This window comes from Notothenia rossii (genome assembly GCF_949606895.1).
Source record: "Notothenia rossii genome assembly, chromosome: 4".
In the NCBI taxonomy this organism is placed as follows: domain Eukaryota; kingdom Metazoa; phylum Chordata; class Actinopteri; order Perciformes; family Nototheniidae; genus Notothenia; species Notothenia rossii.
Window position 1 is genome coordinate 69,619,732 of NC_136902.1, and position 13,395 is coordinate 69,633,126.

A 13,395-nucleotide genomic window follows, 5' to 3' on the forward strand; every position below is an offset into this window, starting at 1 on the left:
TTGAGTTGTTGTGCTTGTCTAAATGTACTTGTATGTTAATGTTGTTTAAAAATGTTTGTATACTATGCTTCGCATAACTAACACCCGATGGGCCCTTTCTCATTTCATCAAATCCCCCTCCTCGACTCCTCGACTCCTCGGTCCTCCGGTAGTGACCTGGAAATGAATTTCAGCGCGCCATGTTGAAGGACATCTCATTTCTCTAAATACACTTCGAGGACCGAGGATCGAGCGTCGAGGAGGCTCTCTGGAGGAGCTCTAACCGAGGATACACTGATGGGTCCTCCACGGTCCTCCACGGCTCCTTCGTAGATGCATTTCCGGCAACAGTGAGGTTTAAAAGAGTCATAACGCACGGCCGGACTTATCTCAGCCAATGACAGCTCTGCATGCATCCCCTGGATATTATTTATTAACTGCTCTCATCACGACGCAATGTTTACATCGAGAACAGCTGTGAGGTCCGTGCCGAAAGCAGAGCAGTGTGTAAAATATATATCACTCAGTATAACAGGCCTATAGGCGTACTCTCTTTATTTGCTGTAGTTTAGTAGATATCTACAACTGTAGCCTGATTATATGCTTTGGGGCTGTAGGTGTGTGTGTTACAGTGTGTAGGTGTGTGTGTTGTACAGTGCGTAGATGCGGCGGACAGACGGGTCTCAGTTGGTTTGGTGTCCTATGCTTACTTTTAATACTTTTAAATAAAACTTTTGGCCCGTAATTCCAATTCCTCATTGTAGCGACCAGAGAGGGGAGGGGGGGATATATCCAGTCTCTGATTGTGTTGCGTTATTATGAGAGTGCTCTGTTTGATTCTGAAATTGTATATATTTATATAAATATATACATATGTGTGTGTGTGTGTGTGTGTGTGTGTGTGTGTGTGTGTGTGTGTGTGTGTGTGTCCGCATCTGTAGCCTGTTATTGTCTCATTATACAGCACTGTGAATGAATTAAAAGTATATATATAAGTTGTCGTGAACACATCTGTCCATCAGACAGAGGGCTGCTGTGCCTCCTGTCATCATTAATGGACGTCTCTTTAAAATGACCGCTCAGAGGAGAGGAGTTCTCATTTCTCTAACCGCCTGCGGCTTCCCCTCCTCTCTCCTCGGCTCCCCTCCTCGGCTCCTCCGCTCGCATCTCCTGTGGAGGGGACTAAGTCTCGAGGATAGGAGTCGAGGAGGGGAGTAGAGGAGGGGAGTTAGAGAAATGAGAAAGGGCCCCGATGTCCTCTACAAAGGACACACAATAAAACAAAAATAAAAAGATATATTTTTTGTTTTTGTTAGTCATTATGTTTATACCACCCAAAAGACTTGTGTGATAAAAAAAAAAAAGGACATTTGAAACCTTTTTCTTTCTGGGTCTCATGAATGTTAAGTGACACGCAACACACATGCAAATACAATAGGAGTTTGTCAAAGTGAGGGACTTTTAAGCTTTGCTACTAAAGTGCAATGTGTCATGAAGTATCAGGCATAGCTCCACCTGCTGGTTACTTTGGCTTTTTTATTGACAATTGAACTTACAGTTTTAATGATATACTTAATTTTACATCAAAAGCAGTTGGTGGTCTGGCCTAATCTCTAATGTGCACCTATACTGTGGGAAATAATTATATTTCTATGAATACTAAAAAGATGCCCTTACAAAATACATTTTTTAAAACTCATTATCATGTTGTTAAAACAATTTTTCTTTAAATGGTGAGTTTAAATCCACAAAGTATTCAACATTTTTTGTAAATCAATTATTCAATACAGGAAACTGATGACAGTTCAAATCAATACAGAAAGTGCTTCTTAAATAAGTGTCAAGATTGTTCACTAAGTGCTTCGCTGCCACAGAGTTACTGAAAATCTATATTTATTTAGAAGAGGTTGGTTTCGCATAATGTGAACATGTTCCAAGAAGAAATATATTGTATTTTCAATCATTCCTCTCAAGTGCACCAACAGTCTTTTGATCATTAGTGGTGTTGACAACATACAATCAGGGAAATTAGTCTGGTCTAAATTGTAATCCGAAACATCAGCAGATTAGTTTATTGTAAATCATTCACAATCAAATGGCAAGAGCAATTAAACATAAATAATTATGATTATTATGCAATTACAGTATACTGCAATTGCCTAAACATTTAGTGGTGTGGATAATGTGTATCAGAGAAATGGAAGTGAGATCAGGCTGGTGGATGGGGAGTTTGCAAAGTAAAGTGGATGTTTTATCAATACCATTACAATCTGAATGTTGAGCAATACATCCACAATATGTGCTTTTACAAATAAATATTCTTTACAAAAATGTATTAATTTGTTTCGTACCATATTTTAGCGCACTGGTCAGCAGTGTTCAATTGACTAAGGCACCCTAAACAGCAGTAAGTCAACTCACTGACCACTGCTTGAGGCTACTAGTGGGGAAATAATGTACAAATGAAGGTATCTTTTACAATCACTTTATGTGTAGTTGCTTTTTCGTTTCATGGATTGTATAGCCCTTAGTTTTTTTAAATATTCAGAACACAGAATACATATATTTGTATTTGTTTAGCACTTCGTATGTAGACATTTGCTTCATGAAACATCATCTAAAATTACAAAGGCTTTTACAAATTGTTATGTAATCGTAATGAATATTTCTTGACAGCTCCGACTGTCAGTGAACGCACCATCGAACTACAGGAAGTACGGTGGCGGTGTGTTTTCAGTCGGTGCTTTAGCGCTCACAGCTAACTACAACAAGGCTCTTCCATAAACAGCAGCTGAAGTGAAGCTAGACCAGTACCCGACTACCGAAATGAGTTCATCAACAACTTGATTCCTCAATATGTTGGCTGACAACTTTGTGTTGTTTCAGTGTTCAGTGCTAAGAAAACGACACCGCGGATGAAACATTAGCTAGAACAACGTCAAGGTAACTCCCAGCAACAACAACAACAACACTCCTTACGCTAATTAGCTTAATAGACTTGTTTTGTATGGTTGAGTTATACAGCCAGGCTACCGCTAATATGGTACATTAGCAACCTTTATATTGCTAGTTTGTCAAACCTGTCTGCAAGTCTTACAAGGCAACATAACCCGGTGCTTGTGCATTGTTTATGTGTGTCCTCTTTGGTATGTCAATGTTTATTATACCATAAAAGCCTGTGTTCATGAGGTCTGGGTTACAAGTGCAAATTCACTGAGACACAACCACTGTAGTTTTGACAGGTTAGCAGTTGCCATTTTAAAAATTAAAGAAAAAATGTGTAGTAAACCTCAATTGAACTTCTCTCCTTCTATCAGCAAACACAGTAAATGGGTTTATCTCAATCCACACGCATACATGTTTTAATCTGTCCACAATGCTGGCCTCAGTACCAACTTTCTGTCTGAGCCGAGCACTTCAAATACTGGGATAAGCTTGTGGGTAAATAACCATCTCAGTTTTGAATGTATACATAGGTTGCTACAGACTGGGCAATATTTGATTTCCAGTTTTGTGTAGTATCCCTTTGGTGTTATCATAACATTGTTATGATTGTGACTTATTGTTGGCAGATTTTTGCCATTTGTAATCTTTACCATAACTGCACTATCAAAAAAAATTGCAGTAAAAATATATATTAAATTGAGAATGTATTTACTAGAGTAAGAATGGTTATAAAATAAAACTTCACCATACTCCTGTTTGACTGGGCACTTAATTTAAACTTTAAATCTACTGTTTATTTCAGAAGTTCACTAGAATTAACAAAGTAAAATACATAAGTTAGATCAAATAAAATATGTTATAATCTTCCCACATTTCCTGCTTTTGTACACTATATTTTAAACAAAATTGATGACTGGATATACAATAATTTACATCTGTTTATCTGTGTTTTCTCCTCATTTCACAGCTGAGTATGCTGGACGTGGGGAAGTGGCCAGTGTTTGCCCTCCTTCCTCCAGAGGAACTACGGCTTATTCGTCAGGCTTGTGTCTTTGGCAGTGCTGCAAATGAAGCCCTCTATGTCACAGTTAATGATGAGGTAACACTTTAGCTTAAAGCAAAATTGCTTTAATCCTCTTGTTTACAAGTTGTCGTCGCACGACCTGAACTATCAACCCTGCTTTCATAATAGGGATTTTATTATTCAGTTTAAGGGTTGGATAGGGAAATGTTGCAGGGATTCACTATGTGGTGTACACAGGTTGCAATTCTAGTCACGGGGATAAGCAGATAGAATGAGGCTATCTTTAGCCATGCAGGCTTATTCCCTGAGCAAGCTTCATTCTTATCCTGTGCAAAGGTGTAGGGCATTCCCTGATCTTGCTCACCTATTTAAACTGTTTGTCCCCGTGGCCCAAACACTTTATGTTTCGGTAATAGTAATTTGTGGTGTAATAAAAATAAATATTTGGGTGAATTCTCTTCAAATATGTATAGTAATTGCTATAGAACGACACTATTAACACCACTAAGTAGACTGGGAATAAATACATTTGACATATCATTTCAACACTACAATTTTGCATGTAAAAAATAATTCCCACGTGACTAGCAGCAAAGATTACATTTTGAAGATTTTTCTGGGGCTTTGATAAGATGTTACATTATATATTGCTAAGGAGAACATCTATTATTAAGCTGATATTAATTAATATAACTGTCAAACATTCTGGAATATAAGATGCTGAAATATGCTAAAAACTCACTGCAGGAGAAGTTTTTTTGGGTGTGAATACCCCTGAAATGATTAGTCCTTTAATTATTCATTCATTTGACAGAAACATACTTTTCAAAATCTCTGCACTTTGGAACTATCTTACATTTTAGAGTCTTTTGGACAATTGATTCAACACAATTATAGAAATGTAAGCAATAAGAAAATAGCCAATATCATTAGTTGCTGGTCTGTTGTATATAATTAATCAATAAACCTGAACAGCATAAAAGATATTTAACATTTCATAAGGTCAACTTATATTGTCTTCTCCTAGTATTTCATCTAACCAAATATTTTGGGTTTATTTGGGTGTCAGTATGTATCAGTTAACAACAGAATTCAGCATTTATGCATCATTTATGAGTATGGGTATCATAAGTGATGCTTGCTCTCTGCAGGTCTTCGCTCTGGGCACCAACTGCAGCGGCTGTTTAGGGCTCGGAGACCTTCAAAGCAATATTGAGCCGCGCCGGATTGATGTCTTGTGTGGAAAGAAGATTGAGTCCCTAAGCTATGGAACCGGGCCGCATGTGGTTATTGCAACTACAGGTAATCCAGTCCAGGAAACCTTTATTTGTCCCTGAGGGCTCATGTCCTCAAGATGCAGAGGAATCACATCACAAACAACAAGAGGATGCATGCTTATGCCTAGTATCCGCTTTAGGATGATACTGGGTCATCACTGCCCATGCACTGTCTAAACACACCTTATTAAGAACAGTACAACTTAAACAAACATGATAGGAGTTAGAGTCTGATTACTATTCATAAGTGTCTTATCTGAGTGAATACATGTTATGTGAACTAATGTGCCTTTTTTTCGGTAATTGCAACTTACAAGTGACAGGTTTATAGACTGACTATTCAGTGTGTTTTGGTACAAAAGGGAAAAATGTTGTTGATTTTAGGTAAAATAGTTGCACTATGTTGCATCAATCTCTAAAAAATGTACCGTATGAATGATTCACAAAGTTAATTTGATTGTAACATAACAATATTTCATTCTGTTTGCCAACTATTCAGATTTCTAATAATAGTGTTTACTCCAGTCAGTGGTATAAACTACATCATGAACAATTAAACAAAACATTGATCTACTTGTTGTCAGTTGTGTATTACAAGACCTGTAAATGAATTTCAGAGATACGATTTGCCTATAAACCAGATGTGTTTAATTTATCATGTGAAGCTGACTGCTTCTTAACTATTGATAACATATTAACCACTGAGACAACATGAATGAAAGTTTGCCTGCCATGCCGTAGACGGAGAGGTGTTTGCGTGGGGCCATAACGGCTACAGCCAGCTGGGCAACGGGACCACCAACCATGGACTGACCCCTGCCCTGGTTTCCACCAACCTCCTTAGCAAGAGAGTGACAGAAGTGGCCTGTGGCTCCCACCACACCATCGCCCTCACAACTGACGGAGAGGTGACATATCATACGTCCTGCTGTTTCTCTTTTGCCTACGCTGTGTATTTCTTCTGACATAGAAAATGTATGTCCTTGTTCAGGTGTTCGCATGGGGTTACAACAACTCAGGACAAGTGGGTTCAGGCTCGACGGCCAACCAGCCGACACCACGCCGCGTTAGCAGCTGCCTGCAGAACAAAGTGGTGGTCAACATCGCCTGTGGTCAGCTCTGCTCCATGGCTGTACTGGACAATGGAGAGGTAATGGGTCATCAAACTGCAGATGTTTAGCATGAATGTCAATCAGTGCTCTCAGTAAGTGGAGTAGGGGTGGCTAATGCAAATGTGTTTAACAGTTTGTATGTTAGAAGCATGGCCCATCATTTTATGTATTTTTCTTTCTTTTTTGTGTGACTTAAAAGGAAAAAAGGTTTCAAAAGTTGCTGTTTTCTCCAACAAGACAACAGTGTTGATTGCAATTAACAGTACATGTGTTTCTAGAAATGCTAACATCTCAGAATATAGTACCAAATGAAAGTGTAGACACTTTTTTTTAAAGCCTGTTGAAATTAAAGTAAAGGTTTACAATATTAAAAAAATGATGCAGATAAATGCTAATAGAAGCTGAAAACAATCACCCCTAAACATACAGATAACCAAGCCCCACCAATGCAGTGATAAAGCGTCTGCAGAGTGTGCATTATTTCCTTGTGTGTAGATCTACGGTTGGGGGTACAATTGCAATGGACAGCTAGGTTTGGGCAACAATGGAAATCAGCAGACCCCATGCAGGATCGCTGCTCTCCAAGGGGTCAACATCGTCCGGGTAAGGGCCTACGGAGAGACGGATCTCATACATTTAAAAAAAAAAAAAGAAAAAAAAGTTCAGTTGTTATTGAGCTTAATATCGCTCTTCTTCCCGTGTACAGGTTGCGTGTGGATATGCTCATACACTGGCACTCACAGATGAGGGGATGGTTTACGCCTGGGGAGCCAACTCCTATGGGCAGTTGGGAACAGGCAATAAGAGTAACCAGGCTCTTCCCACGCTTATAAACACAGACAAGGAGAGGTCAGTACTTTGTTTTTACCCTGGCCTAAACTAGCCATGACACCTCTCTGCCATCACAACAGGTCACTGAGGATCTCATGACACCATTTTGAGAGATTTCGGGATATCATAGAGCAGTGGTTCCCAAACCTTTTCTGTCAGGCCCCCCCTTTGGAGAAAAGAAAAAGTCGTGGCCCCCCCAACACAAATAGTCAGGCTCAGTGGCGGCGCCAGAGATTTATTTTGGGGGTGCTGTGGGGTAGCTTGACGTTTCATAGAGGGTGCTCAAACATTTAGGGATTCCCATTAATGTACCGGTCGCTACAGTGGAATTTTCTACTGCAACTTTCCCCACGCACACACACAGTGTACCCGCTACTGTTACAATGAAGGCTCGATAATCAGCTCACGGCATATAGGTGTAAGCAGGGGTAAAGGGGTATTTTTATAGGTGGTGTGTGGACCTCACATAGGGGGGTCCGGGGGGATGCTCCCCCGGGAAGATTTATTTTTAAATATTGAAGTAAAAAGCATCAATCTCGTGCACTTTGAGAGCAACATGAAGAGATCTATGGATACATCTCTCAACACCCACATGAAACAGAACTGTAAACAGATTTACTTTTTCTTTATCGATATTTTACAAATCACCCTTTTAAACTTTATTCTTGTTTTAATGTCATATAGTATTTCATACCTGTTTTTCATTTATTCTCTTATTGTTTTATAACTATAATGATCATATAAATGTGTGCCTCGGAAATAATTGTTGACATTAATGGTGACCAAAACGTTTGAGACCCACTGAGATAACACTGAGAGAGTCCTTTAGCTCACTGAGTCTCTCAGTCTCTCAGGAGAGGACTCTCCTCCACTTTGTTGTTGAAAAAACTCATCATATCCGTTAGCGTAGCTCGCTAGCACCAGAAGCTAACAACAACGATCTCCGGTACCGGTGCGCTCTCTCTCGCTCGCGCACGCACACAAAATGGCTCGTTTCACACACACAGAGACCCAGACGTAATAGTACTGTACTGTAATTTTTCAAATTATGATTTTTTTTTTTTTAATAACCATTTTTCCTCCTGGTCTCTCGCATAATAAGAGACTGATAGCTGAGGTGTAATAACAGAAGTAATGCGCTGTTTATTTTGTTATGGTAGAATGCCCTATTAGCATCTGTATCAGACATATTTCAGCATACAGTCTGGACAGGGAGGACTCAAAGTGTTGCATTCTGCTTGTGTCACTAGGATGGTGGAGGTGGCTGCATGTCACACCAGCCACACTTCAGCTGCCAAGACCCAGAGCGGGCAGGTTCTGATGTGGGGTCAGTGTCGGGGTCAGGCTGTAGCCAGCCCCCACCTCACCCATTTCAGCAGCACGGACGATGTGTTTGCCTGCTTCGCCACACCAGCCGTCACGTGGCACCTCCTCTCAGTAGGTAAGAGTGTTAGTGGGAAATAAATATAGACATATATTAACAATAACACATTTCCAAAGCATTACTAAAACATCTACGTTTTTTTGTCTTTGACATTGTCCCATTTACTGGTTAAAGGTAAGCACACAATGCATTCCTGTGTGTCATAGGTACACATTCCTGGAAGTGGTCTTAGAATAAACAGGAAACTCCGTTTCCTCTCCATTTCAAACACTTGTGTTAACCAATTGATCTCGTTTGAACACAACTCAGATGTTTATTTATTTTCTTCACCCTGAATTTCTTTAAGTTAATAACATCTTTCTGAAAAAGACTGTTTAACTAGGAAGCCAGTGCAATGTGTTTATTTCCTTTCGATAATAAGACAGAAACTAGAGAGTCATATCATTGGGCTCTTAAGGCATCATTTTTATTTAAAAAAAAAATTGTAACAAAATATTTTTTTTTACATACGTTAAGGAATGTAAAATAGACATAATGCTTAATTTAGTTTAGTTTCAAAGAAGGCTTAATTTAACAGTATTTTGTCTGTTATTTACTTGTTCTTTATAAACAAAATATATTTTCTTCATTCTTGCCAGACGGTGATGACTACCTGACGGTTGCCCAGTCTTTGAAGAAGGAATTTGACAGCCCAGAGATTTCAGACCTAAAGTTCTTGGTTGATGGGAAGTGTATCCATGTTCACAAAGCCCTGCTGAAAATCAGGTATAGCAAACAACCACTCTCAAAGTTCACAGAAAATGTTTACCAGTGCCACTTATATATGAATATTTTATTGTCTCACCTTTTTTAGTGTCTTCAGATTTACTTTTAGTTTCTCTCTCTTTTGCCCCATATTAACTCAGTGTAAATTAATTAAAACTAGCGACAACAATCCAGTTGTCAATGTCCGATCACATGACATTTTGAGAAGCTGGTGTGTGTCTGGTTAGGTTTACAATATGTTGCCTATTTTGAGCTGTACTTGGATTATCTGATTGAATTTAGACTACCTTCCTGTTGTGGTTCTAAAAGCGTAGCCTGCTTGTCCACCCTGACTTCATTTTGGTCACATGAGTGTATTTTTCACATTCAGAGGTCATGCTTGGTCATGAGTGATACATGCGCTTGGTATACCACAGTAGGAATTTTACTTTGATCTTGAACTGTAGGATTGTTAAAAATAGAAGCACCTAATTGAGAAATCATTATGTTAAGAGGGCAGCCATGATGATAGCAAACACACTTATCTTTCTATAACATTTAACATGTATGTTGCATACTGAATGCTGCGTTTCCTATATGTAAACTCCATCTGGTTTCCTCGTCTTTCCTGTTAATGTCACAGGGGAGCAGAGACAGACCTATTGTTTCCTGTTTTTCTTTTTATAACCACACTCGGACACAAAGTATCAGCATTCCAGTCGCTTGCTCTTTTGCACTGTCAGTAGGAAGGAGCCAGACTGTCTGCGACTTCAACCCTCGTGCACACGCTCACACAAATATGCAATAGAGCAAAACGCGTGCTTTGGCAAGATCACATGCAAATGACACGTTTGAGATGCACTTCGGGAATGAAGATTCAGTTGTTTATTTAACCGTGTCCTGAGAAGAAATGATAGGGAAGCAGTGTCTTAGCGTTGAGGAAAAATGGTATTAGGATAGAACTTTATGGTAGGTCAAAAGAATACATGACTATATTTTCAATTTGAATTCAAAACGATGTTATGGTAATAAAGCAGTATGTTAACAAAAACAACATAAGCACTTAAGGGGGAAACGTGTTGAGATTCAAATAAAATGGTATCAGTGAAAAACAGGATTTATCCAAATCAGACAAAATAGTGAACAATAATAGTCGCAAACATGAATAGAAAATATTTTCATTCTACCTTTTTTGTATTTAAAAAAATTAGCCCAGAGTTTTAATTCACAATTATTTGTATGATTCTAAACAAAGCTGCAGGTACCCTAACTTCTTTATAGGCAGCCATTGAATTAGCAGACTCTTGCTTGAGTTGTGTGATCGAGCACAGTGAACCTCAAGTACCAGGTTTCTTTTCTTTTTTCCCTGCAAAATATAATATTCATCGTATCAAAATATGATTTGTTGCAAGTAAAAACTGCACTGCATTATCTCACAAAGGTCAAATCATTTGACAATAAATAAATGCAAACCTTGTTTTGTTTTTTTTCAATGTCTTTTTTTTGCTACAGCATGATTTGCATAATAGCAGTAGTGTTAAGTACACATGTGTAGTACATCGTTTTAAAACGTGCTAATTCACTTTTATAAATGTTTGAAGTAACTGGAGTAGTCAGCTGCTTTTCTTCCCTCTCCAGATGTGAGCATTTTCGCACACTGCTTAATGAAACAGATGAGGATACGTTAGAAATTCACCAGTTTTCATACCTGGTGTACCGAGCCTTTCTGGAGTACCTCTACACAGACACTATTAACCTTCCACCAGAGGATGCCATTGGTAAGCACACAGACATGGCCCTCCTCAGTCTTTCTCCACTCTGACAGTCGGTGCAGAAACACACTCACCTGTGTGTTTTCTCCTGTGTGTGCAGGGCTGCTAGACCTGGCCACGTTCTACAGAGAGACGAGGCTTAAGAGGTTGTGCCAGGAAACCATCAAGAGAGGCATTTCTGAGGAGAACGCCGTCACTCTGCTCTCTGCCGCTGTCAAGTATGAGGCGCGGGTAAGCTCATAGCGCCTGACACACAGTCAAACAGCTTGGTGGTGGGGCCCCTCAAAGTAGCTAGTCAGATATACTCCTCAGCAATGACCAGACAGCCCTCTTCATTTTTAGGACCTGGAGGAGTTCTGCTTCAAGTTTTGCGTCAACCACCTAACAGCTGTCACGCAGACCCAGGCCTTTGCGGACATGGACCACGACCTGCTCAAGAACTTCATTAGCAAAGCCAGCCGCTACGGGGCCTTCAAAAACTGACTAGAAGGCCCCTGTTGTGATGGATTCGCTCCTGAGAGTCGACCCTAGACCAAAGTAAACACCAGGCTGCTCAGCACTTCAAAAGCCTTGTCGCTGGGGATTTTAACACTGGAGAGGCAAATGGTTTAATGTTTCCCCCTCTAACCGATGCCTCTGTGTTACTGCTCTAAAGCCAGCCAAAACACAGTAGCTGCTTTGGGGCGTAAATAAAGGGCTTACACCACTCGGTCTGTCACAAGCAGTGGAATACAAAGATGTACCACAGTGGTCGTCTTTGTGTCACTAACAATAGGCTTGGTCAATTATGTGTGTGATTTGTTTTCATAAAGCTAATCCACAGACAGATGGGATCCCTCACAGTGACAACCAGCTCAGACAGGAAGCCTGGTAATGCTATTTACTAAATATAATCCATTGCAATAAAAGGGTTTGGCATTGAGGTGTAATTATATTATTTTGTCACACTGCCCTTCATCAGTTAGTCAAACAAATGATCAAAGTGTAAATGTTTCTGTAGCTATGACCCTTCACATCGTGCTGCTTTTCTTTGAAGCCTTGATTCTTAAACGTTCTGAATTTAATGAGGAAAGATACACATGTTTGACACTTTTTTTTCTAAACGACTTTAGTTCTCAATTTCTGTTCTCTTGCGTAAGTTAATGTTACATTTTGCCACGTTGTTTTATATTGTAGTTTTTCACCTTTGCCATCCAAACGTGTGGTTTCTCAGTGGTGTTTGTAATGACTAACATTTGCACAGTTGAAACAGTTGACAGATGGTCTGCAACTTTTATAAATAGGTCTAGACAGTTATGAGAGATAAGGACATCCTTCTGTTTACTTGTGTTCAGATTAACGCTCTCTGTGCAGCTGGAAACAGTGTCTGGCTTACAAAAGCATATTGATTCCTGTGTGATGCTACAAATTCATTGCAAATTGGTATGTTTACAAAAGTTTGCTTGTTAATTGTTTTCTTTTTTAATTGTTTTTATGTTTGCATCAAACTCCTGGATCTTTTTACAAGTCATGGTCTATATCCCTTCTCTGGTTGAACCTTGTGGTGATAAAATAGTGCTGGCTTTGTGTAAATGCCAACTGAATATGTTTAATATAGCCCTATATAACTGCAAGGTTTGAAAATGTAGTTACTAGATAATTCCACATTCAATTTCTGCATCTGTCTTAATAGAACATAATTTTACTTTAACAAGCCAAGTATTGTATTTTTTTTAATGTTTTGATAATTACTAAAAATGCCTGTTTTCATTTTGTATGGAAAACTATATAAGCTTCTGACAGCAGCACTAATTGTAACATTTGATAAATTTAAATGTATTAAAATTAGTCACTAGATAATTTGATGTATGTGTTATTGCTGTGATTCGTGGTCTATATGTTGTGCAGTAATGTACAGCCTTCACATTCATGTTAACACAAAATATGGAATATATATATATATATACTGAATATACGTTTGGCCAAATGTACAGTTACATACACATTAAAGAGGCCCTATTGTGCTATTTTCGTTTTACCAATAGCAGTGTTAAACCGTGGGGGGGGGGGGGGGGTAGTGTGTTCTATTTGAATATATTTTCATACTGATGCATTTCTTTGCTGAGAGCCTGTCGCTTACCTAACATACATGTTGCGGTTTTAACACTTGCCTCACTTTGCTATTAGACAAAATATTACGTTTATTTATATACCCTCAACTCTTATTCGCATATTACACTTGCTCCTACTCTAATCTCAAACCCTGTCCAGTGAGTGAAATGCAAGCAAAATAAACTTGAAACTAATTCATTTATATGACTGCAGCAACTCATCCTATTGCTACTGT

The 13,395-nt window shown here is 39.0% G+C and overlaps 1 protein-coding gene across 2 annotated transcripts; it reads left to right on the plus strand.

Annotated features, from left to right (window-relative positions):
- Positions 1-2,683: 2,683 nt before the first annotated feature.
- rcbtb2 (regulator of chromosome condensation (RCC1) and BTB (POZ) domain containing protein 2) lies at positions 2,684-12,908 on the plus strand. 2 transcript variants are annotated; one of them, XM_079675605.1, is made up of 12 exons: positions 2,684-2,922; positions 3,893-4,024; positions 5,101-5,251; positions 5,968-6,134; positions 6,218-6,376; positions 6,834-6,941; positions 7,045-7,187; positions 8,420-8,610; positions 9,192-9,318; positions 10,936-11,075; positions 11,170-11,300; positions 11,396-12,908. In XM_079675605.1, the coding sequence occupies exons 2-12, from the start codon at positions 3,899-3,901 to the stop codon at positions 11,516-11,518; spliced, it is 1,566 nt and encodes a 521-aa protein (XP_079531731.1). In that variant the 5' UTR covers positions 2,684-2,922; positions 3,893-3,898; the 3' UTR covers positions 11,519-12,908. The 2 variants fall into 2 exon arrangements, with proteins under 2 accessions (XP_079531731.1, XP_079531730.1); XM_079675604.1 differs by having other exon boundaries at positions 2,685-2,922; positions 11,412-12,908.
- The last annotated feature ends 487 nt before the right edge of the window (positions 12,909-13,395 follow it).

Excerpts from the sequence above, each read along its gene's own strand:
- rcbtb2 (XM_079675604.1), top strand. The coding sequence starts at position 3,899 with ATGCTGGACGTGGGGAAGTGGCCAGTGTTTGCCCTCCTTCCTCCAGAG. Across the intron at positions 4,025-5,100 it reads ATGTCACAGTTAATGATGAG|GTCTTCGCTCTGGGCACCAA; the intron begins GTAACACTTTAG and ends TGCTCTCTGCAG. Across the intron at positions 5,252-5,967 it reads TGTGGTTATTGCAACTACAG|ACGGAGAGGTGTTTGCGTGG; the intron begins GTAATCCAGTCC and ends GCCATGCCGTAG.